General features: G+C 55.2%; 1 protein-coding gene across 1 annotated transcript in view; it reads right to left on the reverse strand.

Moving 5' to 3' along the window:
• Positions 1-25107, reverse strand: part of DLG5 (discs large MAGUK scaffold protein 5) — a 110298-nt gene that overhangs the window by 14829 nt on the left and 70362 nt on the right. The window contains exons 8-24 of the mRNA XM_069460139.1: positions 22416-22600; positions 20676-20801; positions 17814-17946; positions 17224-17351; positions 16375-16550; positions 15950-16053; positions 12910-13002; positions 10388-11404; positions 9548-9671; positions 8985-9129; positions 7513-7622; positions 6775-6864; positions 6365-6515; positions 2810-2972; positions 2529-2662; positions 1832-1978; positions 301-484 (exon numbers count right to left, since the gene is read on the reverse strand). Coding sequence (XP_069316240.1) covers positions 301-484; positions 1832-1978; positions 2529-2662; positions 2810-2972; positions 6365-6515; positions 6775-6864; positions 7513-7622; positions 8985-9129; positions 9548-9671; positions 10388-11404; positions 12910-13002; positions 15950-16053; positions 16375-16550; positions 17224-17351; positions 17814-17946; positions 20676-20801; positions 22416-22600 — 3210 coding nt within the window. The remainder of the gene's footprint in view (positions 1-300; positions 485-1831; positions 1979-2528; positions 2663-2809; positions 2973-6364; positions 6516-6774; positions 6865-7512; positions 7623-8984; positions 9130-9547; positions 9672-10387; positions 11405-12909; positions 13003-15949; positions 16054-16374; positions 16551-17223; positions 17352-17813; positions 17947-20675; positions 20802-22415; positions 22601-25107) is intronic.

Genomic DNA, 25107 nt, shown 5'->3' on the forward strand with positions numbered 1-25107 from the left:
CATGAGGCAGGAGACAACCCTCTCCCGTCCGAGAGCCCTGCTGCTAATGAGAGCATCTCCTTCTGGTGCCCAGGGCCCCTGCCGAGGCTCTGCTCTCAGGTTCTCCCGGTGGCCTGCCCAGCTTCCCGGGGACCCTCAGAGGGGCTCCGGCAGCATTCTGGGTGTGCAAGGATTGCAAATCAACTCCAACAGTGTCACCAGGTGAGCAGCTGTGCTCTGTCTTCCTGTGCCACCTGGGATGGCAGCAAGCCCGACATGCAGGGGACAGTGGCCTGGCCTGCTCGGCAGCCCAGGACTCACCTCGAGGATGAGGTCCCCTGGCACGAGGCCATCAGGACCCTTGGCAGGACTGTCATCTTCCACCTCGGCCACAAACACCCCGTGTAGGTTCCCACCGCACAAGTGCACCCCAAGTTCCAGCTGGGACTTTTTGATGAAGACGACGCGTGGCTCTGGGGCCTTCTTGTTGGCGTCTCCCGCAATCCTTTCGGGAAGAAAATGAAGTTCCTCAGTTGTGCACAAGGAGGGAGGAGAGCACAAAAAGACAAAACAGTGGCCAATGCCCAACTGCGTTCTGCCTGCTGCCCGGGGTCTCAGGACCACAGGGAGCTGAGAGGTGGCCTGTTGGGGGCTTTAGATCTGCTGGCTTAGCGCACAGGGCAGGGTGCGGAGGTGCAGCGGGAATGAAAGCACGCGGCCCCAGGCTCAGAGCCAGTTAGGGAGAAAGTCAAAACCAACACCCCTGCTCCCTGATCCCGGCTGAGCCATCAGCCTCACGCCTGAGGGGGCATCACGCCCACCTGGGTCCCACCTGTCTTCCTAACTCAGTTCTGCCTAAGGAAAGGTAAATTATCTCACTGTCCAGAGCACAACTCTCTCAGCAAACATCTACCAGGCAGCTTCTGCAGACCAAGAACTGCTAAGTCCTACAGCGGTGGCCCCGGCCACCAAGGCACCGATAACCAAGTAAGGGAGCGCAACACAAGCTGGTGGACACACGCAGGGAAGGAAATGGTCGGAGACTGACGAAGGGGACCTCAGGGAGAGGCTGGCCCCTGATTACAACTCTGCTGCAGGCAGGTTCCATGACTGATCCTCGCACACGGAATGCCAGGCTGGCCTCGCTGAGTGTGACCTGGGGTGTAGTCACGGCCCCCCAGTGCTGGAGACATGGCTCTTCCCGGACTGCAGAGGGACTGCATCGCACCTGGGCCTGGGCGGCCTCCCTCCCCAGCCCCAGGCCAGGTAGACGCTGTGCAGCTCCCACAGGGGCACCTGCCGCCTCCTGTCCACGCAAACGCTGCTTCCTTGGCCTGGACTTCCCTTCACGCCCACCCCTGGCTCCTGCTCATCCTGAACAATTGGCCCCAGCTGCAGCTCCCACTGCTCCTGCCGGCGCTGCTAGTGACTGCTCCTGACTGTTCCGCAGCGGCCCCCACGGCACCCCGACAGCACTGCACACACCCCGCACCGGTCTGCCGCCTCCTGGGGCAGCACTGCTGCAGACGGCTAGAGCCCAGGGCCCGGCCGGGGGCCGACAGTGGGTCTGTGTCTGAAGACAGACTCAGAAGCCAGCGAAGGAGAAAAGGAAGAAAGAGAAGTGATAGAAGAAGGTGAAGCGTCAATGAGAGAACAGGAGAACACAAAGAGAAAGGGAAAGAGAGAGGGAGGAGGGGAGAAGGAATGGCGTGCCCCCAACCCGCGTCCTGAAGACCTGGCGTGTGGTCGGCACCACAGGGCGAGACCGGCTGGCGGGTGCCCACGTCCTTGGAGGATGTGCGCAGCCCCGCTGGCCGAGGTGGACACAGGGAAGGCTCGCGCATCTGCTGACCTGGAGCTGGGGGTGTTCTGCTTGGCCGGGGGGGTGCCAGGGCCCTCGTCCTGCTTCGTCAGCGGGTCGACGGCAGAGGGGTGCTCTGGGGTGGTGGAACCACTGCCCTGGAAAGAGCAGTGGGTGCCAGCAGGGTCCAGGTGGGAGCTGGGGACAGAGGACAGGAGGAATGAGCAGTAGCATGAAGCCACTCAGAGCCACCTTCTCTCCTGCAGCAACTGGGTCTGGACTGTGAATAGGGACAAGGTCACACAGCCCTGTGCCCTGAGAAGAGCAGACACATCGGGAGGTTGGACTGCTGTCATCCGCCCCACAGGGTCTGCCTGTCCTCTCCTCCTCAACTCAGGGATCACCTCCAAAGGAGCCTGGCCCCGGGGACACAGGAACTCACTATCCCTTTTCTTGCCTGTGCATCCTGTCTCCCCCGCTGAGCCGTGCCGTGTGGCCCTGCAGGGCACGTCTGCCCCACAGGCCCCTGCTGGCCAGGGGGACCCCGGCCACGTTTCCACACCCATTTCAGAAGGAGGCATCCTCTCCACGTGCTCCTTTCCAAACCCTGGGGCGGCCGCCTCTGCCTTTGCCAGCAGCACCATCCCCAGAACTTGCAGCTGCCAACCCGGGTCTCCCTGGATGCACGGCGCTCCTGCCGCGCCCACCTGCCCACCGCCCACGGGGCCCGGGAGGCCCAGGGGCTCACCTGGACCGGGAGTGGCTGCTGAGCTGGTGCATGTGGGGGTTGTACTGGGCCAGGATGGTGATGGTGTCGCACTGCTGCCCGATGATGAGCCGCGCCTGCTGCTCCGTGGCACTCCGTAGGTTTATGCCATTGAACTGGGGGGACACCAGGGCGGGCTCAGTGGCTGTGGGCACGGAGGAAGCCGGGGGACCCGGGAGCACTGCTTTTCCACAGGAGGAGGAGGAGAGGAGGAAGGAGGGTGGGTTCTCCGTGGGCACCATACGGAAGGGCAGCTCCCTTACCTCCAGCAACTGATCCCCGTACTCAAGGCCGGCCTGGTGCGCGATGCTCCCCACGGTCACCTTGGAGACGTAGATACCGCCCTTCTCTCCACTCACAATGGAGATGCCCAGTGGCTCCGAGCCCTTCTGCACCCGCACGTGCCGCGGCTCCTCCACATAAGGCCTTGGAAAGAGACAGGTTCAGAGACTCAGATGCAAGGAGAGGCTTGGGGAGTCTGGGTCAGGCGTGCGGTCAGGCTGTGCAGACAGGCCCCAAGCCTGGAGGCTCCTATCATTTCGCAGCTAGATGGGGACGCGATGGACCCTGCTCTGTATGACAAAGAACCCACATTCCCCCGCCTCATGCAACACAAGCGCGGCACACCCCAACAGGCATGGAAGCACCCAGTCCCAACGACACAGAGAATGGCCCACGGGAACTATACACACTGAAGTGTGTAGGGAAAACAGGCAGGTTTTCATTATTTGAGGAGCTGCCTCAAAATACACAATTAAAAACCCTGGGGTGGGGGGGTGGGGTGTCTCAAGACGCCTTCCAAGGAAAAGACATGGGTTCTGGGATGACGTTCGCTCCAGAAGAGTCGATGTAAAATACCAGTTTTTACGTTTGCTGGCTACACAGGGTGATGCAAACCGACCATGGGAATCAAGCTGCTGCAAACCCCAGCCACCGAACAGGGAGCGGGAGGCAGAGCGAGGCTGCGGCCATGCACTCGCCGCGCCCAAGGGCGCGAGGCAGCAGGGGCTCGGCGCGGAGCCTCTCGGCAGGCCAACCTCAGACTCCTCAGGGAGGAGGACCTGGGCCTGGCAGCCACGGGCAGCCTCAGAAGAGATCTGTGGTGGTAGAGACATCTGGAAGGTGTGAAAGGTCAGAAAGAAGAGAAGGGATGCTCAGAGAAGCAAGGCAACCACAGACACCTGGAACGTAGCAGAGAAGATAGCCCGGGCCCTGCTCCTCCCAGGTCGTGAACACCCAAGCTTGTCCTCGCAGGGAAAAGTCACAGGCAACGGCACAGGGAGGGAATCAGCCTGGCCTTGTTCTCTTCGGGTCCCCTCTAGAGCACACGGCCAGGGATGGGGACGGATTCTCGTGCCAAGGGGCGGGCAGGGTGGTGGGAGGCACCCAAGCCACCCCTCCCCTGCCACCAGGAGGCAGGGCAGTCCTGGCCTCAGCCTGTGCCCCCGCTGCCAAGGGCCCAGCCCTCTTGGAAGAGCAAAGATTGAAATTCTTGGTTCGCCCTTGCTCTCTCCCGCTCTCCAAAGTGTTCTCACTTCCTAAACTCATCCACTCTACAATTCTTCCCTTGACCCCCCCCCAGCTCAGACAGACCCATCCTGGCCTCACCCACCGTCCCTTCCGAGACTCGACATGGATTAGAGCCCCAGGTGCTTAGAGCTGCGAGAACCCTTAGCAAGCCGCCACCCCAACCGCCCTCCCTCCCCCAGCCTGACGATGGAACAGAGGCTCAGAGCAGAGAGGAGGCTGCCCTGCAGGCGGGGGCAGAGCCAGTTTCTGGTCTGGGCCCCTCCTTTCTCACTGAGCACCCTGTCCTCTGTTCCACCCACACACAGCACACTTATCTCAATAAAGGAGCAGAAAACTAAGTCCCAACAGTAACTGTACAAGTGAAGCCATGAACCTGCTGGGAATGATGGCATAAATCAGGACCTACGGACATGCAAAGATGTAGGGGACACTCCGCAGAGTGTGAGGTCAGACCAGCATCATGCGTGTTCACCTGTGCACACAAGTAGGCGTGTGCTTATGCATATGGAGGTGTCTACGCAGGACCTTACCAAAACGTTAACAATGGTATCTCTCTAGGTGAAGGCATCTGAGATAATCTTCACTCTTTAACCTTCGGAATAATTTAAACTTTTTATAATGTGCACAAAGGTTTTCTCAGAACAACATGGCTGCTTTTTAAGAGGTTTATGAAGTATACTTTTAATATTACAAATAGCTAAAAACATAACGTTAAGGAAAATGTGATTATGTATGGAAAATAATATAAGTAATAAAGCACACATTAAAAATACATCTATATTAAAAGGTTAATGGCAACTGAATCTCTGGCTGAAGAGATTATATATGACTTTTTTCTTTTTACTTTTATAATTTTCCCCATTTTCTATAATGAGTATATAATAGTATACTTCAGAATCAGGAAAAAAGGGACCATTTTTATTTTTTTGTAGTGATGGGGTCTCGCTATGTGGTCCAGGCTAGCAATGAACTCCTGGCCTCAAGCAATACTCCTACCTCAGCCTCCCAAAGTGCTGGGATTAGAGGTGTGAGCCACCTTGCTTGGCCAGGGGCTATTTTTAAAAAGTCAGCTGTTGCTCAGTCAAGTCACATTAAATTTTGTCTCTAATTAGATGACAGGTACATGAGGACAGAAATCACGTGGGTGAGAGCCCACCAGCATTCCCCCAGGGACTGCACCGATCCCCAGCCGGGGCCAGGCCTTGGTGTCCAGGAGGCCTTCTGTTCCCCTCAGCTTCTCCCTCAGGTCAACACTTGCCGGGTCTGTTGTCATCTAAGTTCAGATCTTCAAGTCCCAAACGCGACCTTCTCACCGTAAGGCCCGCCCCACAGGTCCCTTCTTAGACCCACAGCTCCAGGCCGGGGGGCCTGGCTTTTCTTTTTGGATTCAGGTGGACGAGACTAGTTGTGTTCCTTTTACATGATTAAATAAAGGCAAGCTGGAGCTTAATCAGATCCCCTGAAGATCTACCAGCTAAACAGGACCTCTCAAATAAGAATAGGATCTAGTAAGTTCCATCCGGAGGAACAAGAGGGAGGGGCGAGGCGTGTGCAGCATGTGTCGGGCTCCACAGAGAAGGCACTTCCGGTTGGACACTAAGCTTAAAGTTGACCTAAAACCTAACAAGAGATTGGCCTGCATTTTAAACCAAAAAACAGCTAAGCTATACGTTTAGCCTTTATGTATTTTTTTCCTATGCATATTTCATTTCATAGCAAAAAGCTTTGGGGCAGCGGTTCAGGGAACCCAGAGATGCAACTGTATTCCGGGGCCGAAAAGCACAGGGTACGGACGAGCCTGATTCTAATTAGGTCAGGCCAGTTGCTAACCACGTGGCCACAGGCGACAACGCCACCTTTCTGGACCCAGTTTCCTCATCTGTAAAATGGGGCCCATAGGGTTACCGTGAGGATTTCACGACTTAGCACGTGTGAAGTGCTTAAGCAAGGGCCCAGAAAGGCGCACATGGTGCCACAACAGCACTGTCCCCGGCAGGTGGTTTCCAGGATCACGTGCTATGAGCCCAGCCCACTCCCTGCCTTAACACCTCCATGTGACCCACCTCCCTGCATCCAGCGCCCCATGGGACATACTAGTGACGTGCTAGTGGAAGACACCAGTGAACGCCAGGAAACCCAAACTACAGCAGCCAGACCCCGGCCAAATCAAACCGGAGCTCTAACGCCTGCTGCTCCTACTAACAAGCCTTCCCTGCCCGGGCCCTGGCCACGTCCGTGATGCGCTGTCCACCGGCTTGCCCGTGCCACCAACGCCTGGTCACGCTCACCTGTCCTTTCTCCGCTCCCCGAGGGACGCGGGGTTGACAGCGATCCTGGGCAACGTGGAGGCTGAGGTCTGGGACTGGCTGCACGAGGACAGGGTGTCGATGTTCAGGGGTGACTGCGGAGGGGTGCTGCATTCAGAATGTGACACGGAACCTGCCGGGACAGGGGCGGGCAACGCAGGCGTGATGGCACATCTGACTTCTCCTCCAGCACCAGGACCGAGAGGGAGACACGGTCCAGACACTCTGCGTCCCCTCTGTGCCACACAGCCTTGAGCTCCCCGCCTCTGTGTCCCCCACACCGCCAGGCCTCGGCTGGGCTCAGCGAACATCTGCCGAGCCCAGAGACGCCACCTGAGGATAACACGCGACAGCAGGACAAGCGGGAGCAGGGAGAGCCGGGGAGGCCTTACCTCTGTCCGAGCCCACGACAGAGCGGGGGTATCTGGGCGTTGACGGGATTTTAATGCGTTCCGCCTTGAACTGCAAGTTACCCGAAGACCCTATTGTTCCATAAGGGGACAAAACTTCAGGCCCCGTGATTAAATACCCTCCTCACTCCCTCGTGGCCACATCAGCAGTCAGGAAGGCAAACGCAAAGCTGGGCCCTGCCGCTTATCCCGAGGGAGCCTAGCTACGTTTCAGCGACAGTCAAGGAGGCAGACAATTACCCTCGTACTTGAATAAACTGTGCAGGCCTAGAACGCTGCAGAACAGGAGCGCACAAGTCTCGCCTCCAACCCCAGACAGCAGCCCGCGTGCCACGGCGGCTGCCCCGTCTTCTCTCCCCAACACCAGAGCTCTCCTAGGGTCCCCTACAGACTAACTGTGCAACCCTGCTCTGGGTACATTTTCCACAAGTGAACAGTCACACACACAGCCCAGAATGACCAAGGAGCTCAGGATAGGAAGCAAGGCTGCTAGCCAAGGGGTCATCTGGAACACCCACACGGCTACTGCAGAAAGCGGAAGGCAAAAGGCAACGGCTCCGAGGGCAGCAGCCCTTCCCAGGGGCTGGGAACTCAGCCTCGGGAGGGGAGGGGAGAGGAGCGAGCGTGGGCAGCCCGCCCGCAGATCTGGGCACTGGGATGCAGGCGGAGAGGAAGCAAAGACTGGAGCCCTGCCGCGGCAGGTCCAAGCGATGCAGTTACCAAGGCGGGCGCTGGAGGGCAGGGAGTTGGACCCGTGGGTGGCTCTCATCTCAGAGTAGTCACTGCAGGCCCTGTGGCTCAGGTCCAGGCTCAGGCGTCCCTGGTGCTGGCTGTGCAAGAACGAGAGGCGAGGGGCTCAGGGAAAGGACCAGGGGCAGATGTGGCCACTGGGGAGAAACACAGGGACAGGCCTAGGCCCCCTGAGCTGGCAGAAGGGAAGCCCAGGAGCTGTTTGTGGGTCAAGGACAACAGGCTGCCCTCAGCCCCTCCTCAGAGGCGGCATCCACCAAGGGCCTTCAAACAGTAAAAAGGCCACACACATGGGGTGGCCAGTATCACACCCACTTCAGCCACAGGGTGGGGAGCAGGCTCACTGGGGGAAGGCATTGCTACAGGGAGAAACAGCGGCTCTACAGCCTGCGTGGGCCTGGGGAAGCTGGACCAGCACTGAAGACCTCGGGGAGGGGACCTGTGTGCCTCACTCAGGACAGCGTGCCCAGAGGGCCAGAGGGCAGGGAGCCCAGGGATCACCCACATCAGGCCCCACAAGTGTTTTCTTCCGGCTGTGTAATAAGACATCTCTTCCCTGCTGAAACCCTCCAGTGGTCTCCCCTGTCCTCAGAGTAAAATCGGAACCCCCCAGTATGGCTGCACGTCCCACAGGGCTTGTGCCCTATGACCTGGCACCTCCTCCTGACTCACTGCTCCTCCGCCAAGCTCCATCGCCCTGTTCCCAGTTGTCCAGGCCTTGGCACTGATGGCCTCGTCCCTGGAGGCCCCCCCAGGTCTGGTGCGGCTGGCCTCCCACAGCCTTCGGGTCCCAGCAGCACCCCTCTGCCCCGTGTGCCGGGGCCCTTCCCAACCACTTGATCTGTCCTGCCACCCTGTTCCACGTCACAGCCCAGCCTGCTGCCCCGTTTCACTGCCTTCAGAGGGGCTCGGCACATTGACACCACCCTGTTCCTGGTTTTCTGTCTGCCTCCCATCCTTGAACACAAAGCACCACGGGAGCCAGAGGCTCATCTTTTCAGTTCAGCGCTGCGTCCCCTTGGAGCAAGAACAGTGCAGGGCATGTGGTGGTGCTCGGTGACAATCTGTCAAACGGACGAGGAAGTACAGCCCTGAGCCAGCCATTCACTTAGGCGGACTCAGCTCTCTCTCCTCAAAAACAGAGGTAGTCACAGTACTTAGCTCACAAGGTCACTGTCAACGGGATGAAATGATACCGATAAAGCTTTGAGCACAGTGCTCAAGACAGAAGCATTCAAATATCAGCCACTATCACTATCATCCTTCTTTAGATGCCTTTTGAAATTCTACACTGATGAATTAAGAGCAATCCTAAAGTTCTCTTTCCCTGGGGTCCCAGCCCTGTTCTGGCCAGCCCCTTCCCGGCTAACAAGGACCCTTCCCTGTGGGCACCAGTGGCTCCAAGTCCAGGTGGGCGCGGACGGCTGGGAGCCTTCGCATACCTGGGAAGCAAACCCTGAGGGCCGAGGTCGCGGGGCACAGGTGGCGAGCTGCAGGGGCCGACCCTGTGGCTGCGCACAGTGTAGATGGGGTTCCGCAGGATGGAGCTCACGGTGGTGCTGGGGGTCAGACTCCGGGGAACGGTGCCTAGAAATGGGCTGGGTGAGAACAGTCGCCCCAAAGCACCCAACCAGCCCTGGACTTGCACAAGCCTTCTCCCTGTGTATCCCAGGAAGCAGCCACCATCTTTTGGGAAAAGGACTCGGAAGACTAGATTTAACCAATTTGCACTGTGATCTGGCCTCTGGCCTATCTCCATCTGTAGAACATGAGAACTCTCTTCCATGATTCAAATTTCCCAGTCTGCTGTGGGGGAAAAGCATTTGGACAAGCTAAGAAATGTCATGGTTCCAAGACCAACCACCCCAGACAGGGCAGCAATCCCTGGTTCTCTGGTCCTCAGGGCTGAAGACGCACGACAGCCTGCCTCCTCTCTCCCTACAGGCTGAGCGGCCCCATGAGTCCACACTGACCCTCTGTCCCAGGCCCTGGCCCGCTGACTCACCCACAGATGGCCTGCTGGGGTACAGCGGGGGGTTACTGTGCCGGCTGGAATGCCCTGGCGAGTACGGCGCCCACTCCTGGAGCTCCGGGGACAGTTCTCCACTGGCTGGGATGCACTTCTGCTCCTGTAGAGCCAAAGGCAAGGGGAAGGGGCGTCTGTTAGACACAGCGAAACGCTAGGGTACATCTGCAAGCCAGTGTCTGTCCCCCAGGAACCAGCTCATCCCACCAGGGCACAGAAGGTGATGGGTGGGACAGAAGTTGTTGCCCATTCACGTTGCTTTACACATCTGGAAAGGAAGAGCTTCCCTAACAGACCCTTCAGAAGAAAATCACACAGAACAAATCTCTGCTCTTTCACCTAAAGACACCACGTAAGTAAGAGGTGAGAAAGCGTGTGTGCGTCAGGCATGAGTAACGCCGCCCAACGAGCACGGCTGTGAGTCTGTCTCCAGCCCCCAGCAATCTCGCTCCTAGAAACACACCCACACACAAAGACCGTCGGGCTGCCCTGCTGCAGCTCCGTTCCACACGGGCCATCTCATCTCCCTGAACCCTTCAAGGCAAGTCCCTGTCACTAGGTTTTATAAGCTCAAAAGCTTCCTGTTGAAAAAGCAAACCAAATGCTAGGCCCAGGAAAGTGCTCCTCTCTTGGTGTGTCACAGTTGCACCACAGTGCACAGCCCACGTCACCTTCCCGCTCTGGCAGGCCGCTTCCCACTGGCATGGCCCTGCAGACCCCTCCCAAAGGAGCCAGGCTAAGCAGGAGCCTGGGGACCCCTCCCACGGCCAAGTGCCCCCTCCAGGCCTCTGCTCCCCGCACCCCGGGACTGAGCTCTACCTCCAGGAACTGGGCAGGAATCACCACCGGAGCAAGCTTGGGCCGAAAACTGGGAGCAGACTTTGGCCGGCGCCGCTTCTGCCCCAGCTCGTCCACCTTCTGGGAAGTGAGGTCCTCGTCGCAGGACTTCTTCGCTGGCAAGGAGGAGTCCCCGTCTCCCTCAGGGTAGTAGCTGGAAGCGATGCGGACCCTGGCCTTGCGAGGGGGTGATGCGTGCATGGGCTCCCCGGGGTCCGCGTCGGGGGGCAGGGCGCTCGGGGGGCTGGTGGATGGGGAGCTGCCCACCAGAGTGGCCTCTGACTCGGAACTAGTTTCCAGCCTGTGCTGGAACTTAATGGAGTCACTCCTCCTGGGAGGTTTCGGGGGTGTCAGAGGCCCCACCCTCTTGGAGGGCTGGGGGGAGTGAGCAGGCCCAGGGCCTGGGAGCAGGTAGTCTATTTTGGGGGGTGTCTGGGGGCGTTTGAAAGTGTTAGGGTCAAAGATGGACTTCCTTTGCTTTGGCTTCTTATAAACGGAGAGCTTCTCGGGCCCCGCCGTGGAGCCGAGCACGGCCTTGGGCCAGGTCCCGCCGCTGTTGGAGCCCTCAGGGTCCGCCTTATCCAGAGGGGCCTCCCCCACCCCACAGGAGCCCACCTCCGTCTCGAAGGGCAGCAGTGGCCGCCGGCCATGCACGTCCACCAGCCCACAGCCACGCTCCCCAGAGGTGTCTGAGCGGAAGGAACTCAGGCTACGCTCGGAGGTGCTGGGACAGGGCTGCGGGGAGACCTGAAAGGACCCCCCAGGGAACGGCTTGTGCAGGAAGGAGCTGCTGCCTCCTGAGGGGCCGGGTTCCCTCCCGTCCTCCAGCCCGTCTTCGTAGAAGACGTCCGTCTGCGTGGAGCTACTATGCTGCGTCAAGCTCCGCTTGCTCTGAGCCTGGACCTCTGGGCCCTGGGTGCGGAAACCCAACATCTTATCAGAGTCCTTGATATTCTCAAAGATGTTCTGGCCGCTCCACGAGGAGCTCTGAGGAAACACCTGGGCAGGGGGTGCAGAGAAGTGAGAAAGATAGGTGAGAGGGCGGGACTCCCAGCCCCACTGAAAACCGTCCCCACGGGGAGAGAGATGGTCAGGAATGGGCCACACCCCCCTCGAAAGAGAGACAGAGATGGACACGCACGCACACCTGGCCCCGACAGAGAAGTCTGCTCATGGCCCTGGCCACTCTGAACCCACAAGAGAGCCGTAAAGTTCTCGGAACTCTGAGCACTTTCTAAACTCGCCTGCACAATGTCCTGCACATTTTTTTAAAATTACTAAACATAAAAGTAAAAATTTGTTATTAAAAATACATCTCTCGGGTGTTCCCATGGTGGTGGGTTATCAGAACTTATTAATGTTAGTGTCACTGAAGTTGGTATATGACCCCCCACTGCTAAATTTGACTAGCTTTAAAAATACGTGTCTCTCTCTCTCTCTCTCTCTCTCTCTCGTGGTACACCCAGATAATGGAACATTAATCAGCACTGAAAAGAAAGGAAAAGACACGGAGTGACGGTAAATGCATATTACTAAATGGAGAAGACAATCAGAGAAAGCCACATACTGTATGACTCCAACTCTACAACATTCTGGAAAAGGCAAAACTATGGAGACAGTAAAAGGGCCAGTGGTTGCGGGGGCGGAGGGGCGGGGGGCGGGGAGGGATGAACGGGCAGGGCACAGGGAATTTCCAGGGCAGTGGAACGATTCCGTATGGCGCTGTGACTGTGGGTGCCAGTCATCACACATCAGTCGAAACCCACGAATACAAAACACCAAGCATGAACCCTAACATAAACCATGCATTTTAGGTAATACTAATGCCTCAATATTGGCTCATTAATTGTAACAAATGTACCACACTAACCCAAGATGTCAATTACAGGGGAAACTCGGGGCAGCGGGTGGGGCCGGGGGGCGGCTGAGGGAGTACTGAGAACTCCTCCACTCAGCCCGTCTGCCATAACCTAAAACTGCCCCTAAAAGTCTATTAATTTAAAAATAGCCGATTCAGAAAACATCTCTTAATGAAATGGATGGATCTATTTTTCCAACTTTCCATTATTAATCCTTTCAACTATGTAGAAAAGTTGATAGAAAAATGCCCATAAACCCACCATCTGGATTCAACAATGTTTGCCAAATTGTCTCCGTTGTATCTATAACATGTCAACCCCTAACAACTTAAGCATCTAACGCCCCCAAATAAGGACATTCCCCTACATAATAACCCCAGTGCCATCATCAAACCTAAGAAAATCAACAATTCCCTAAGATCATCCAAGCATCTGGTCCAGATTCGCAGGCGCTCAACTCTCGACGTGGCCTTTACAGCTGGTTCTTGTTTTCAGACTAGGACCCAGAGTTCATGCGCGTTTTGCACTTTGTACATCACCACCCTTGTTCTGAGGATCCCAGTGGTGCTGAGGAGGAGCCCGGCTCTGTGGAGCTGAGGCTCTGCCCACCTCCCAGCAGGGCGGCAGGGTAGGAAGGGGCCTTACCTTCAGGAGCGAGAGGGTCAGGGCGCCCTGGCAGCTGCGCAGCAGAGATTCACATTCGTTCAGAGACTTGTTGTCCAGTGCAATGCCGTTGATCTAGGGCCAGACCGACAGCCCGTCAGGCCCACAGGCCCCTCGGGCTGTGCCCTCAGGCCAGCCAGGAGGCTGGCCCGTGTTGGACAGCTGGCCAAACACTGTCATCAAGTGTTAAGAGGCCAAAGCCAGCAGTTGGCAAAGGACAGAAATTCCCTCCCCATAAGCCCTGAGGAGTCCAGGTAACGGGCTTCTGAGGCAAATGAAACACAAACCCTTAACATCATTCTAGGGGAAGGAGCTTGTCCTTCTGGGACCAGAACACCGAAGACCCCGGGGGAACATCTCAGCCCTGCCGCTTCCTGCTGTGTGACGCCGGACCTTGGCTCAGAACATCCCAGCCCCACTCCTCCACATACAGAAGGGAAGACAACACACAAGCCTTGTAGCTTAGAGAGTCCCCGGTGGGATGGGGTGCTGCCCCTGTGCACCAAGAACCCCACCAACCCTTCTCCCCGAATCTCTGCCCACGTTCCTCACAGCTCTGTTCAAGCCTTTTTAAAAAGCATACGTGCAGCAGGTGGACGGTGAAACTGTGACACATCCACGCCACAGAGCCCCACTCGGCAACAGGGAGGAACCAACGATCCTTCCGTGCAACCACTTGGAGGGATCTCGAAGGCATGACGCCAGGAAAAAAGCCAATCTCAAAAGGTCACATATTTTATACAATTCCATTTCTATAATATTCCCAAAGTGAAAAAGTTACAGAGATGGAGACCAAATCAACTGCCAGTGGTGGGGGACAGTGGGAGTCACGGCAGGAGGGACCAGCTCTGTACCTTGCCTGTGGTGGTGGTCACACAAAACAACATGGGCTATATAACCTCACAAAACTGCACACATACACTGCACCAGTGTCAGTTGCTGGCTTTGACGTTAGAGTTATGCAAGATACAACCATTAGGGGAAACTGGATGAAGCGTACGTAGGACCGCCCTGTACTATCTATTTCTGCAGCTTCCTACCAGTCTCTAATTATTTCAAAGTCGAAGTTAAAAAAAAAAAAAAAAAAAAAAAAAGGATCTGCAGAGTGATTGTCTTGGAGTGGTTGATTAACTTGGCTTTTTTCCTTGTAAATTTTCTACATTTAAAAAATTTTCACAATAGCCATCTTGCTTTTACACACTGGCTCCCCTAAAAATCTGAAAAACATTGGCAAAGAGGTGAGGCAATGAGCTCTCTCATATACTGCAGGTAGGACAGAAAAGTCTAGGACCTTTCTGGAGCCCAAGAGGGAAGATGGCATTTCCTGTTAAATGCTTAAGCCCTCTGACCCAGCAATGCCCCACCCCAGGAATTCACCCTGGGGCACACTCCCACGGGTCCCTATTGAGGGATGTCCCAGTGGCCAGAGAGCGCTACTTATAAAGGCAAAGATGCTCTGACTGTCCATCAGGACGTAACCATCAACAGTTTGGGCTGCTGTCACTAAGGAATGACAGGCAGTTACTCAAACAGCTCAGGCAGGCTAAAGATGTGAACTCGCAGGGACCTCCAGGAAATGCTGCTAAAAACAAAAACCAAGGTGAGCAACTGAGTAAATTATGATCCCATCTGGGTTACAGAAAAATATGTGCAAGATGTACAATTTGAACATTTCTAGAACAAAATACAATAAATTGTTGCCTCTAATCCCAGTGACTTGGGAAACCAAGATGGGAGGATCACTTGAGGCCAGGAGTTTGAGACCAGCCTGGACAATATAATAAAACCCCTGTCTCCTCAAAAAAAAAAAAAAAAAAAACGGAAAAATTTATCTAGGTACAGTGGCACAAATCTGTAGTCCTAGCTACTCTAGAGGCTGAGGCAGGAGGATTACTTGAGCCTAGGAGTTTGAGGCTGCAGTAAGCTACAACTGCACCACTGCACTCCAGACTGGGTGACAGAGCAAGACCCCATTTCAAAAAAACAACCCAATAAATTGCTAATGGCTGCCGTCAGGGTGGGAATTGGTAGACAGGGGGTATGGAGCCGGAGGAAGAGTTATTGTCACTATCTGCCTTTTGTACTAATGAAATTCTGTATGTGCCATGAAAAAGCATATGACATTTTTTATTTCAAAAGGTTAGTTAGAAGTGTTAAATTTGCATGTCTACAACTCAGCAATCTCACGGTATTTCTAGTTTAGTCACCAGAGACACTGTTAGGCGTCCCAAAAGTGGCTGTGCACACAGTTTAGTAAAGTTCATTGCAGGACTGTTTGCAATTGCAGACGCTGAAAACAACTCATATGTCCATAAACAGGGGATGATTTTAACTATATATAACCAACAAAGAGAATACCAGGAGAAAATTAGGAAGACATCCACAACGTAAAAAGAAAATTGCAGATCTCATTATGTATTAAAAAACAGTAAACAAAAACCAGAAACCTACATACATATATAAAGATTTGTATGAGCACTTAGGGTCTGAGCTGGGAGCACACCTTCCAAATTGGGGGGCAGAGGTGATCTCAGAACAGGATTAAAGGGAAAAAAACGGAGATTGCCACGTTTCATTTTATGTATTTTTGTACTGCTTGGCTATTTTGCAGCAAACAGGTCTTACTTTGGTAACAGAAATATTTAAAATAACTAGATATAACGGTTAGTAAAAAAGATTTTAAAAATGACACAGATGATGTCAATTTATTTTTTAAAAAATTGTCCCTAGTATACATTCGTGTGTAGAGAAATACATTTAAAATGTTAGTAAAGGTTATCTACAGGTGTAGCAATACAAGTGACTCTCATTTCCTTCATAGACTTTTTCTATATTTCCATATTTTTTACAGTAAACAGAAACACACCATCAGAAAAAAAAAAATCATTTCTAAATGTCAGCATGGTGCAATGCACAAGAAAAAGGTGAACGTAAGAACTCTGCTCCTTACTTCTTGCTCAGACTTCCCCAAAGTAATCTGCTGTGTGCAGCAGACGGCCCTGGCTCTGGCCTTGAGACTCACCGCCACAATCCTGTCTCCCACGGCAAGAGACCCTTCTTTGGCGGCAGGGCTTCCGGGCACCACGGCGGCGGCGTACACTCCGTTCTCCAGACTGATGCCGCTGTCTGCAAGCCACAGGAGGCCACTGGTAACCCCAGTCCTCACCGTCTGGCCCTCCGGTGGCCCCACCTCATCTTTGTTAACTAAACTTACAAAAGGGGGTGTTAGCAGACTGCACCCCAGCCAGGTCACACTAACCAGGGACTCAGTTACATCTGCTCTGGTGAATCAAACACTCAGAGATGACCAAGACTCGGGACCCAGACGACCTCCGGCCGGGAAGGCACAGGGGCGGTATTTAAATGGCATCAGCACCCACAGCCCCTCTCCACGAGAAAGGGCACCCGCCACCGGAGGCCCTCAGCCCACTCCCGCAGGCCCACCACCTTTCTGTCCACTGAGGTTGATGTGCAGCGGCGTCACCACCTTCCCGCCCAGGGACTTCCTCCGCCGCACGACCATGTTGATGGCCCCCTCTCCGTTGAGCAGAGCCTTGAGGGCCTGCTTCTTGTCCTTGTTGATGAGGTCCACGTCATTGATTCTCAGCAGCCAGTCGTTGACCCTGAGGAGGGACCCAGCCAGGTCGGCACCCGTGCAGGCCTTGGGACCAGTGGGTAGCCGCCCGCCACTCCCATTCGGGGGGCCGATTGCCACAAAGCAGGTGCCCCACATACACGTTCAGAAAGATTTCCTCTTCCAGGAGTGCGCAGTGGTTAAACTTGCAGATGCTGCAGTTAGACAGCCTGGGTTCAAATCCTGGCTCTACCACTTACTAGCTGTGTGACCTAGCCCCTCTGGCCTCAGTGTCCTCATCTGCAAAATGGGGGCAATAATCACACCTACCTCACAGGATTGTAAAGATCAAGTAATTAATTTGCATCGAGTGCTTAAACCAGTACTCAGCAAACAGCCAGCAGTGTACAGGTGTTAGCTATCTTGCCATCATCACTATGGCATGGAATGAGCACGCGGTGCACGTCCTAGGCCCTCTCACACACCACCTGAGCCCTTTCCTACCCAGAGAAGCAGAAGACGGCACTTGGTAACTGGACAAAAATCGGATCCAGGAGCAAGTGAGAAGCAGAGTCTCTGTTTAGAGCACTGCTGGCAGATAGGCTGCAGGCCTTGGACGGACTGGCTGGGACACGCTCGACTGCTACCTGACTCTCGGCAGGTCCTCCGTGCCGGGGTGAAGGGCCCCACCTTCCCTCCAGAGCCTGGGCCTCAGCTCTTACCTTAAGCGGCCATCAGCAATGCTTCCTTTGTCCACTTTGGTGACAAATATGCCACAGTCCCCGGGGAAACAAGGCTCATTCACACCTTCCGCCATATCAAACCCCAGCGCCTTCAAGTCAATCTCCTCCTGTCAAAACAGCAGCAGCAGCAGCAGCACACTTCACAAAGCAGCCATGAGAAACATCTGGCTCTCAGGTCCCCAAGCCACTCACTTTGATGTGGGGGACTGTCCCCTTCACCTCATCGGATGGGACACTCAGTCCCCAGGATGAAAGCCTGCGAGAAGCTCAATCTGCGCCTTCTAGCCACTGCAGACAGACATCCCTGCCAGCATCTCCCCCTGTGCTCTGCTCTTCCCTCTGTCCACCCTGCACCGTGCCAGCCCCCACTGTATGACACAGGACACCGGCCTGCTGCAACCCTGGACAGCCACAGGGAGAGGATGCGTTCGTGCCCCTGGGAGGGAAAGCTGAACTTCCCAACTCACAGCCATGAAACTGGGGGGTACTGCCAGAGGGCCATCCTCCCCTCCCCATCCAGTCTTCACGTCAAGGACAGCAGGGGAGAAGAGCCATCCAGGGCAGCTCACCGTCTCCCTTTCGAACTCTACGACTTCCGTTTCCCACTCCATGGAATCCGTGTCGATGGCCGAGTCGTGGGAGCTGTGGGCCATCAGCTGCCGGAACCGGGCCTCCTTTTCCAGCTGGGATTCCATCTGCTCCCTGGGGACAGAGCGCGCCATGGCGATGGCCCGTTGGGAATGACACATCCCACTGAGGAACAGCTCCAGACCCAGGTGGGCCATTCGTGACAGCTAAACAGGGCTCCTTTCCCCCTCGTGCTGCATTCCAGCCTCCCAGTAAACCCAGGGGTTCAGGTCAAGGCTTCTTGGGTATCAGCTGGTTTTCACAGCAGGTTTTTATAAAAAGATAGAAATTCTCCCCAAGTTTACCTAGAGGTTTAACGCAATTCAGATCAAAATGCCAACAAGATTTTTTTGTAGATATAGACCATTCAAAATGACACACAAAAAGAAATCAGGGCCGGGCACGGTGGCTCACGCCCGTAATCCTAGCATTCTGGGAGGCCGAGGTGGGCGGATCGTTTGAGCTCAGGAGTTCGAGACCAGCCTGAGCGAGACCCTGTCTCTACTAAAAAATAGAAAGAAATTAGATGGACAACTAAAAATATATAGAAAAAAAAAAAATTAGCTGGGCACGGTGGTACATGCCAGTAGTCCCAGCTACTCGGGAGGCTGAGGAAGGAGGATTGCTTGAGCCCAGGAGTTTGAGGTTGAGCACTCTAGCCAGGGTGATAGAGTGGGACTCTGCTAAAAACAAAACAAAACAAAACAAAACAAAAAACCCGAAATCAGGATACCTAAAATCATTTTGAAAATAAAAAATAAAGTGGGGGCAGCGGGGGGAAGCACTCCGCCTGATTTAGGATGTACTAGACAGCTACAGTAACCAAGACTGTGTGGTGCTGTCAGGGAGAGAGAGCCACACACGAATACAAAAGGTGTGAAAGTTTCAATAGAGGAAGGACAGTCTGTAACTAATGATGCTGGAACAACTGGACATCCATGGCCAAAGAATGAATCTCAACCTCAACCCCTGACCTTGTATGAAAATTAACTGCAACTATATATCACAGATTTAAGTGTAAAACATAAAGCTGTAAAACTTTTAGAAGGAAAATACTTTTAAAAGCTTTGAGCTCTAAGACTAGGTTGAAGGGTTCTTAGATATAACATGATCCATTAAAAGTTTTTCAAAATTTGATAAAATGGACTTCATCAAAATTAAGAACTTTAGCTCTGAGAAAGACCCAGTAAAGACAATATTAAAAAAAAAAAAAAAAAAGACTCAGAAACCACGTAACCCCCCCGTCCTAAAATCTAGGCCCAGGCTGCGTTTCCGGTACATGAATGCTGCCCGCTGGGCCCCTGGCATGCTCCTGGCACACTCCTGACCTACTTTATTTCCTGCTCAAGCAGACGAGCTCCCAGGGCCAAGCCTTTGCCTGGGCTGTGCTGTCACTGGCCGGCTCTAGAACACTACTCAACCTCCGGAGCAAAGCTGAACGCCTCCTTCCTAGGACGCTGCCCCCAGCCCCTCCCCAGGCCAGTGTAGCCTGAAGCTCTGCATTCAACCCTCACCACACTCATCTCATTGTCATTGTTGGGGCATGCCTGTGGCTTCTACAGACTGGGAGCTCCCTGGCTGGCAGCATGGACCCCCCTCGCCAGCATCCTGCCAGCTGGAGAACTTAGCAGAGAGGAGGTGCAGGTGCAAACATGCTGAATGGACAAACCAATGGGACGCAGTAGTTTCAGGCAACTCCAGCTCAATCAAGATGCAAAACCTTCCATGCTCGAGCCCTGGAGGTCCCAGGCTTTCCCTTAAAAGGGAATCCCTTGATTCCATCACTTGCTAGACCCCCCGGTGGGTCCCTGGGGAGAATCTGTCACTCTGCCTCTTAACTACTGAAGTACTCCTTTGAGCACACACGCTCCAGAGGGTCTGGGTTTTTATTTAACAAGGAGTTTTATTGAACAGGGAGGCAGGGAAGCTGTCACACCCCTCTGGAAGGCATCGCTCAAGTGTGCAAAGCTTGCACACCTGCACTCATACACACGAGCTTCTCGCTGCTCCTCACACTGTCAGCGTAGGAGATGTCACACAGTGGACGCAGAGCCACCGTGTCCACACCTAGAGTCTGGTTCTAGACTATGGTGATGGTCACCGGGCTCTGCCAATTTCTGTTCTTAAACCCTGATCTTTCTATTTTCAGCCCATTGCTGAGGGCCATCAAATGTTTAAATGACACCCTGGGAGGGTGTTATAACTGAGGGGTGTTGCCTGACACCCCAGTCTTCCAAATAAACATCCACACATAGAACGGACTGCTGGGTGGTAGCTACAGTGGCCTTCCAAACACTGAATCACCACCTGTTGTCATGTTATTCATTTCCGTATTTGTCTCTTTGATGGACCTACCCTTGCTCCGTCTCTCCCCATGTGCTGTGTGCCCCGTGAGGGCAGGGACTCGGTCTGCTTATTCAGTACCGTGTTTCCAGTGCCTCTCACAGAGGCTGGTCCACACAGAACAGGTACTTGATAAATCTTCCCTGAGTGAGTGAATGAATGAATGAGGAGGGGGATGAATGAATGAATGGATAATACATGCACGCCTGTCCCCAGATGGACTGCCTGGGAGCAGGGGCCTTCCTAGTGCCTTGGCACCTGGAGCCCGCCCTGTCTGCATGGGCTCACCAAAGCCCATGGTCTAAGAATTTCTAACTAACTCAACACGGAGACGACATTCAGACCCATTCTACAGTCACGCAGACGAAGGCAGCGTGGAGGGACAGGCAGCCAGGTCTGCACACAGGAACAAGCCCCTGCCCGACACACTTGGGGCCCCGCGCACCCCCACCCAAGCCTACTTGAGCTCCTTGAGCTCGCGGCTGACGTCGTTCTTCTGCTTGCGAGTGTCGTCCAGGCTGCGCAGGGCCTCGGCCAGCTCGCTCACCGCCCGGTCCCGCTCCCGCCTCAAGTTGTCACACAGTGTCCTGGCGGAGGGGCAGAGGGCAAGGTCACCTCACCACACTGGGGGACAGAGGGCTCCTGGTCTGCATAGACAGCCTGGCAGCCCCCACCTCCTCCCCAGATGCACAGAAGGAACACTTGGGGGGGGGTTGGGGGTGAGACCAACCAGGCCAACCCCATCACACGACGGGGAACACTGAGGACCCAGGAGGGGGACAGACACCTCCATGGTCACTGGGCAAAAGCATCAGGTTCCCAGGGTCCAGCTTCATCCTCGATGTGCCTGGGTTAAGGACCACCCTCTGCACACACTCTCTATTCTAACACTGGAGGGGGGCAGGAGGGTCTCCTCTGCACGAAGCCCCCAGCACCCATCACATGCCACCCACAGGCAGGGCTTTCTAGAGCCATCCCCCCACCCCACAACTAGGCTGGGAGTCCCACTCGGACAGCAGTCAAACCTCACACATCTCCGCAGCCCTGAGCTCCATGCAGTGCAAACTGCAAGCTTGGTGAGACTCTCCAAGAGGACCTCGGAGGAGGTGGGGACAGTTGACCTGGCAGCAGAGGGGCCTGTGCTCTGTGCCACCTCCAGAATTGGATACACCCAGGGGGGTGGTCCCTGCTTCTCCACAGCCCCAAACATCCCCCACCGCAATCAGAGCCCGGCTCAGGACTGCCCCTGGGGACACCTGTGGAACTGTCAGAGCAGGAGCAGACAGAGCACCCACCAGGCCTCCCCTCCCCTGCACCAGGCACCAGGCTACTCTATATTGACAAGACCTCACCACCCACGTTTGGCCATCCCCATCTCCTGACCAGCCCCGAGGGACGTTGGGCTCTCTCCTGAAGAGCCACAAGGTATGTTTCAGAAACCCCTTAATGACCAAGTTGTCATCCCACCACCACCACCACGGTCTCTCCCAGTTCCACCCCAGCCAAGGATCCAGTCCACACTGCCTGGCTTCCCCTTCAAGGCCTCACACCTGCCCTCCCTGTGACTCGTCCACATCCCCACTCTGAGTAAACCACGTGGGTCCCCTTGATCTGCAACACTCTCTCCTTTCTCCACCTGGAAACATCCCACCCACGCCCCCAGGCTCCCTGGGGAGACCGCCGGACAGCCCAGATGCCCCGTGCACCCCGGCACAGCCCTGGCGGAGAACCTGGAATTCACACTGATGCACCTTCTGCCCACTGTCCTGCCCACCCAAGCTGCCCAGGCCTCACAGGCATCACACGCATCAGGGAGCCTCTCCCAAGGTCTCCCTGCTCAGGGATCTAAGACCCCAGCACATAGTAGGCACCCAGTGAATACTGCTGGAACATTCGTCTCCGATGAGCTGGTCTCAATGGAAGCCCTCGCAGACAAAAGGCCACCCTTGTGCCACTTCACAGGGTCTCATCTGGACACGGTGCACACTTGGGACACCCAGGGCCAGGGGAAACGGGAATGAGACCATATGGGAAATTCTAAACTAGGGGGCGAGGCTGGGGCAGCACTAGGGGTGAGAAGGGAGAAACCTGGGTCACTCCCACCTTACCTGGACACACAGTAAACGATTCTGACCCTCCCCGCAGACCTTAGCGCATCCTGGGGAGACGGGAGCCCACGCCAGCCCCAAGGCACGCCGTACCGGATGCTGTCACGCTCTGCCACGATTTTGTCTCGCTCTTGGAAGGCCCAGTCTCGCCGGCACTTGGCCACATCTGCCTCCTGGAGGGCTTCCTTCAGCTCCTGGCACAGAGCCTTACACTGCTTTCGAAGGATTTCAACCTCCTTGTTGGCTCTCCCGGCGTCCATTGTCACCGTGTCTTTGATCTGGCAGGGGTGAGGGGCAGGGGGAGGGGGTGTCACTGAGCCTCTGGACCCGAAGCACCTTCCACCAGTGCCGGGTCTTGCGGAAGCTCGAGGGAGCTGGGTGGAGGGAAACGGCACCCCAGCACCGCTCCGCACCCATGCCCCGGTGACCACACTCCCCACAGCCACGGTCGTAATAAGGTCTCCCTGTCTGTGTCTGCAATACTGGCTTTATCAATCTAGCATACCAGGTTATTTTTAAAGATGAAACTATACCAGCACTTTTGCAGGTGAAGCACTGTGTATCCCAGTTCATTTAAAAAGCTGAAATCTGAAGCATTTGCATCTTGACACGTCCCTAGAGAGTTAGATGCTCCACTAAAATTTCAAGTCAAACTCTCAGAAGCACTCATGTGAAAAGCCCCCTCTACGCCTCTATAATCCTTAGAAAACATGGAGACACGACGAATGACAAGGTGAGTGCCTACTGCAAGAACAACTCCTACGCGAACTCGAAGGCTTTCCGAACCAGCAAAACAGAAGCGTGCCGGCAGAGCACTGATACTGGCGTTCCCACGCCTGGACTCTCCACCCCGAGCCGTGAGACACAGGAAGAGCACTTCCGCTCAAGCTGCAGCTCCCTCTCCAGAGAACAGGAGACGGCAGCCTCCACAAAAACACATCCAGCAAGATCTCAGGGGTGCCAGCCAAGACTCGAGGATGTGGACACAGGAAAACACCTGGAGTCGGCTTACACCTACCCTCATCTCTCCAGCCTCGCGTCAGAAGGAGCTGGGAAAAATTGTGCACAAAAACTCGAGTGACACAGTGGCAAGCTTTGCTCAGACTTTGCGTTTCCCAAGATCAGTTCAAATCATTTCAGTTTCAGTTTTTTTTCCTCCGCTTTTATGTGGTATGGGGTGTCTGTTTAGTTTGTTGCTTTCAAAATTTTTTTCTTAAATTTGGACTTAAAGAATTATTTGCAGTAATTCTGCCAAGAATTTATTCTAATAAATACATGTCAATTAAAAAGAAAGAATCACATTTTAAAAAGCACATTTTACTCAATATTTAATATATTTATATAATTTTATACTTGAAATGTGTTATACTTGCTTTCCGTGAAAGGTTTTTCCGTTTTGCTCTGGATAACCATCTCAGGCCGAGGGCCACAGCTGGAGCCCCGCCCAGCACGGCACCGAGGCGGCCCCACCCTCCCCCACGTCCCCTCCCTCTGGGCCCCGTGTCATTGCTGGGCTCCAAAATGAATTCACCCCCAAACACTGTTTCCTTATGAGAAACACAAGAAGCACCACACTCGGTTTTAGTACGAGGGAGAGAGGAATGAGCTATTCTAAAAGGGATGGTGGAATCTGGGAGCCAAGAAGACCCAAGCGATGCTCCTCTCCCACCCTAATTACACTGGGGAGGAACCGCAGGCTCTAGGAAGTGACCTGCCCACGGCCCCACCCGTGCGTGGAGAGGGGACTCACAATCCAGGGCTTCTTCCCCTACCCTGTGCTGCCCTCAGATCCACGTCTGCAGAGGCACCAGCCAAGGCCTCTTCTGCCTGCCCTGGTGGCCTTAGGGAGAGACGGGCTGGTTTTCACAAGACACTCGCCTGGCCCAGGCATGAAGCCAACGACAAAAGCCTATGGGCTGCACCCACCCCGGGGGGCCAGAGCATACTCCAGGGTCCCACCGGGCGTGGTGCCTGCGCTCTCAGGTGATGGCACCTGTCACTTCTGTCGCAGCCCACTGTCTCCGAGTTCTGGAAGCGCCACCCTGCTGCCTTGTCTTGTCCTCTGCCACGAATAGTCCTCCCTGCCCTCACACCTGCGTGGTCTCCGCCCGGCACAGCTGGACGTGCAGCCAGCTACACGCAGAGGCAGCAGGAAGGCGCGGATGTGGGAAGCTGCTGCTGGCCACAGTGATGGTGCAGGGTCTCCTCTGGGACAGGGACAGTCAGCGGGGCCTGGGAAAGAGAGCTGGCACCTGGCAAAACCTCTGTGACAGGGCAGTGGCCCACAGCTTCCCAGGCCGTCCCTCCACCCTCCTGCCATCAATGACCCTTCATTGGACAGGCCGGCTGGGGGCCACAGGCAAGAAGGGGCCGTGTGAGGGAAGCCACTGAGGACATGCCCACTCTGGGAGCCGGGCAGTAGGAGAGCAGAGCCCACCTGGCGTCCCAAGTGAGGCAAACACCCTGACAGCGCCCCCCACCCGGGCCACCATCTGCTGCCATTTGCCTCAAACCACTCATAAGTTCACAGAAAAGGGTAAATGAAAAGGGAGGTGCAGACAGAAGGCCGGAGGGTGGAAGCACAATTTCAGAAACAGAATGAAGACCACTCTGCAAGCAGGGGGCCAGACCCCAGCTGACCCTGCAAGGCAGCAGCTGGAGCGCATGGGGTCAATGCCCAGGGCACCTTGAGCCGGGCCAGCCAGGCCACAGACGTGGCCTCCTCCTGCGGTGGGGAGAGGTCTTGTGCGTGACACCAGACCAGCGTGAGAAGGAGCTGAGGATT

The sequence above is a fragment of the Eulemur rufifrons genome, chromosome 28, assembly GCF_041146395.1.
Source record: "Eulemur rufifrons isolate Redbay chromosome 28, OSU_ERuf_1, whole genome shotgun sequence".
In the NCBI taxonomy this organism is placed as follows: Eukaryota; Metazoa; Chordata; class Mammalia; order Primates; family Lemuridae; genus Eulemur; species Eulemur rufifrons.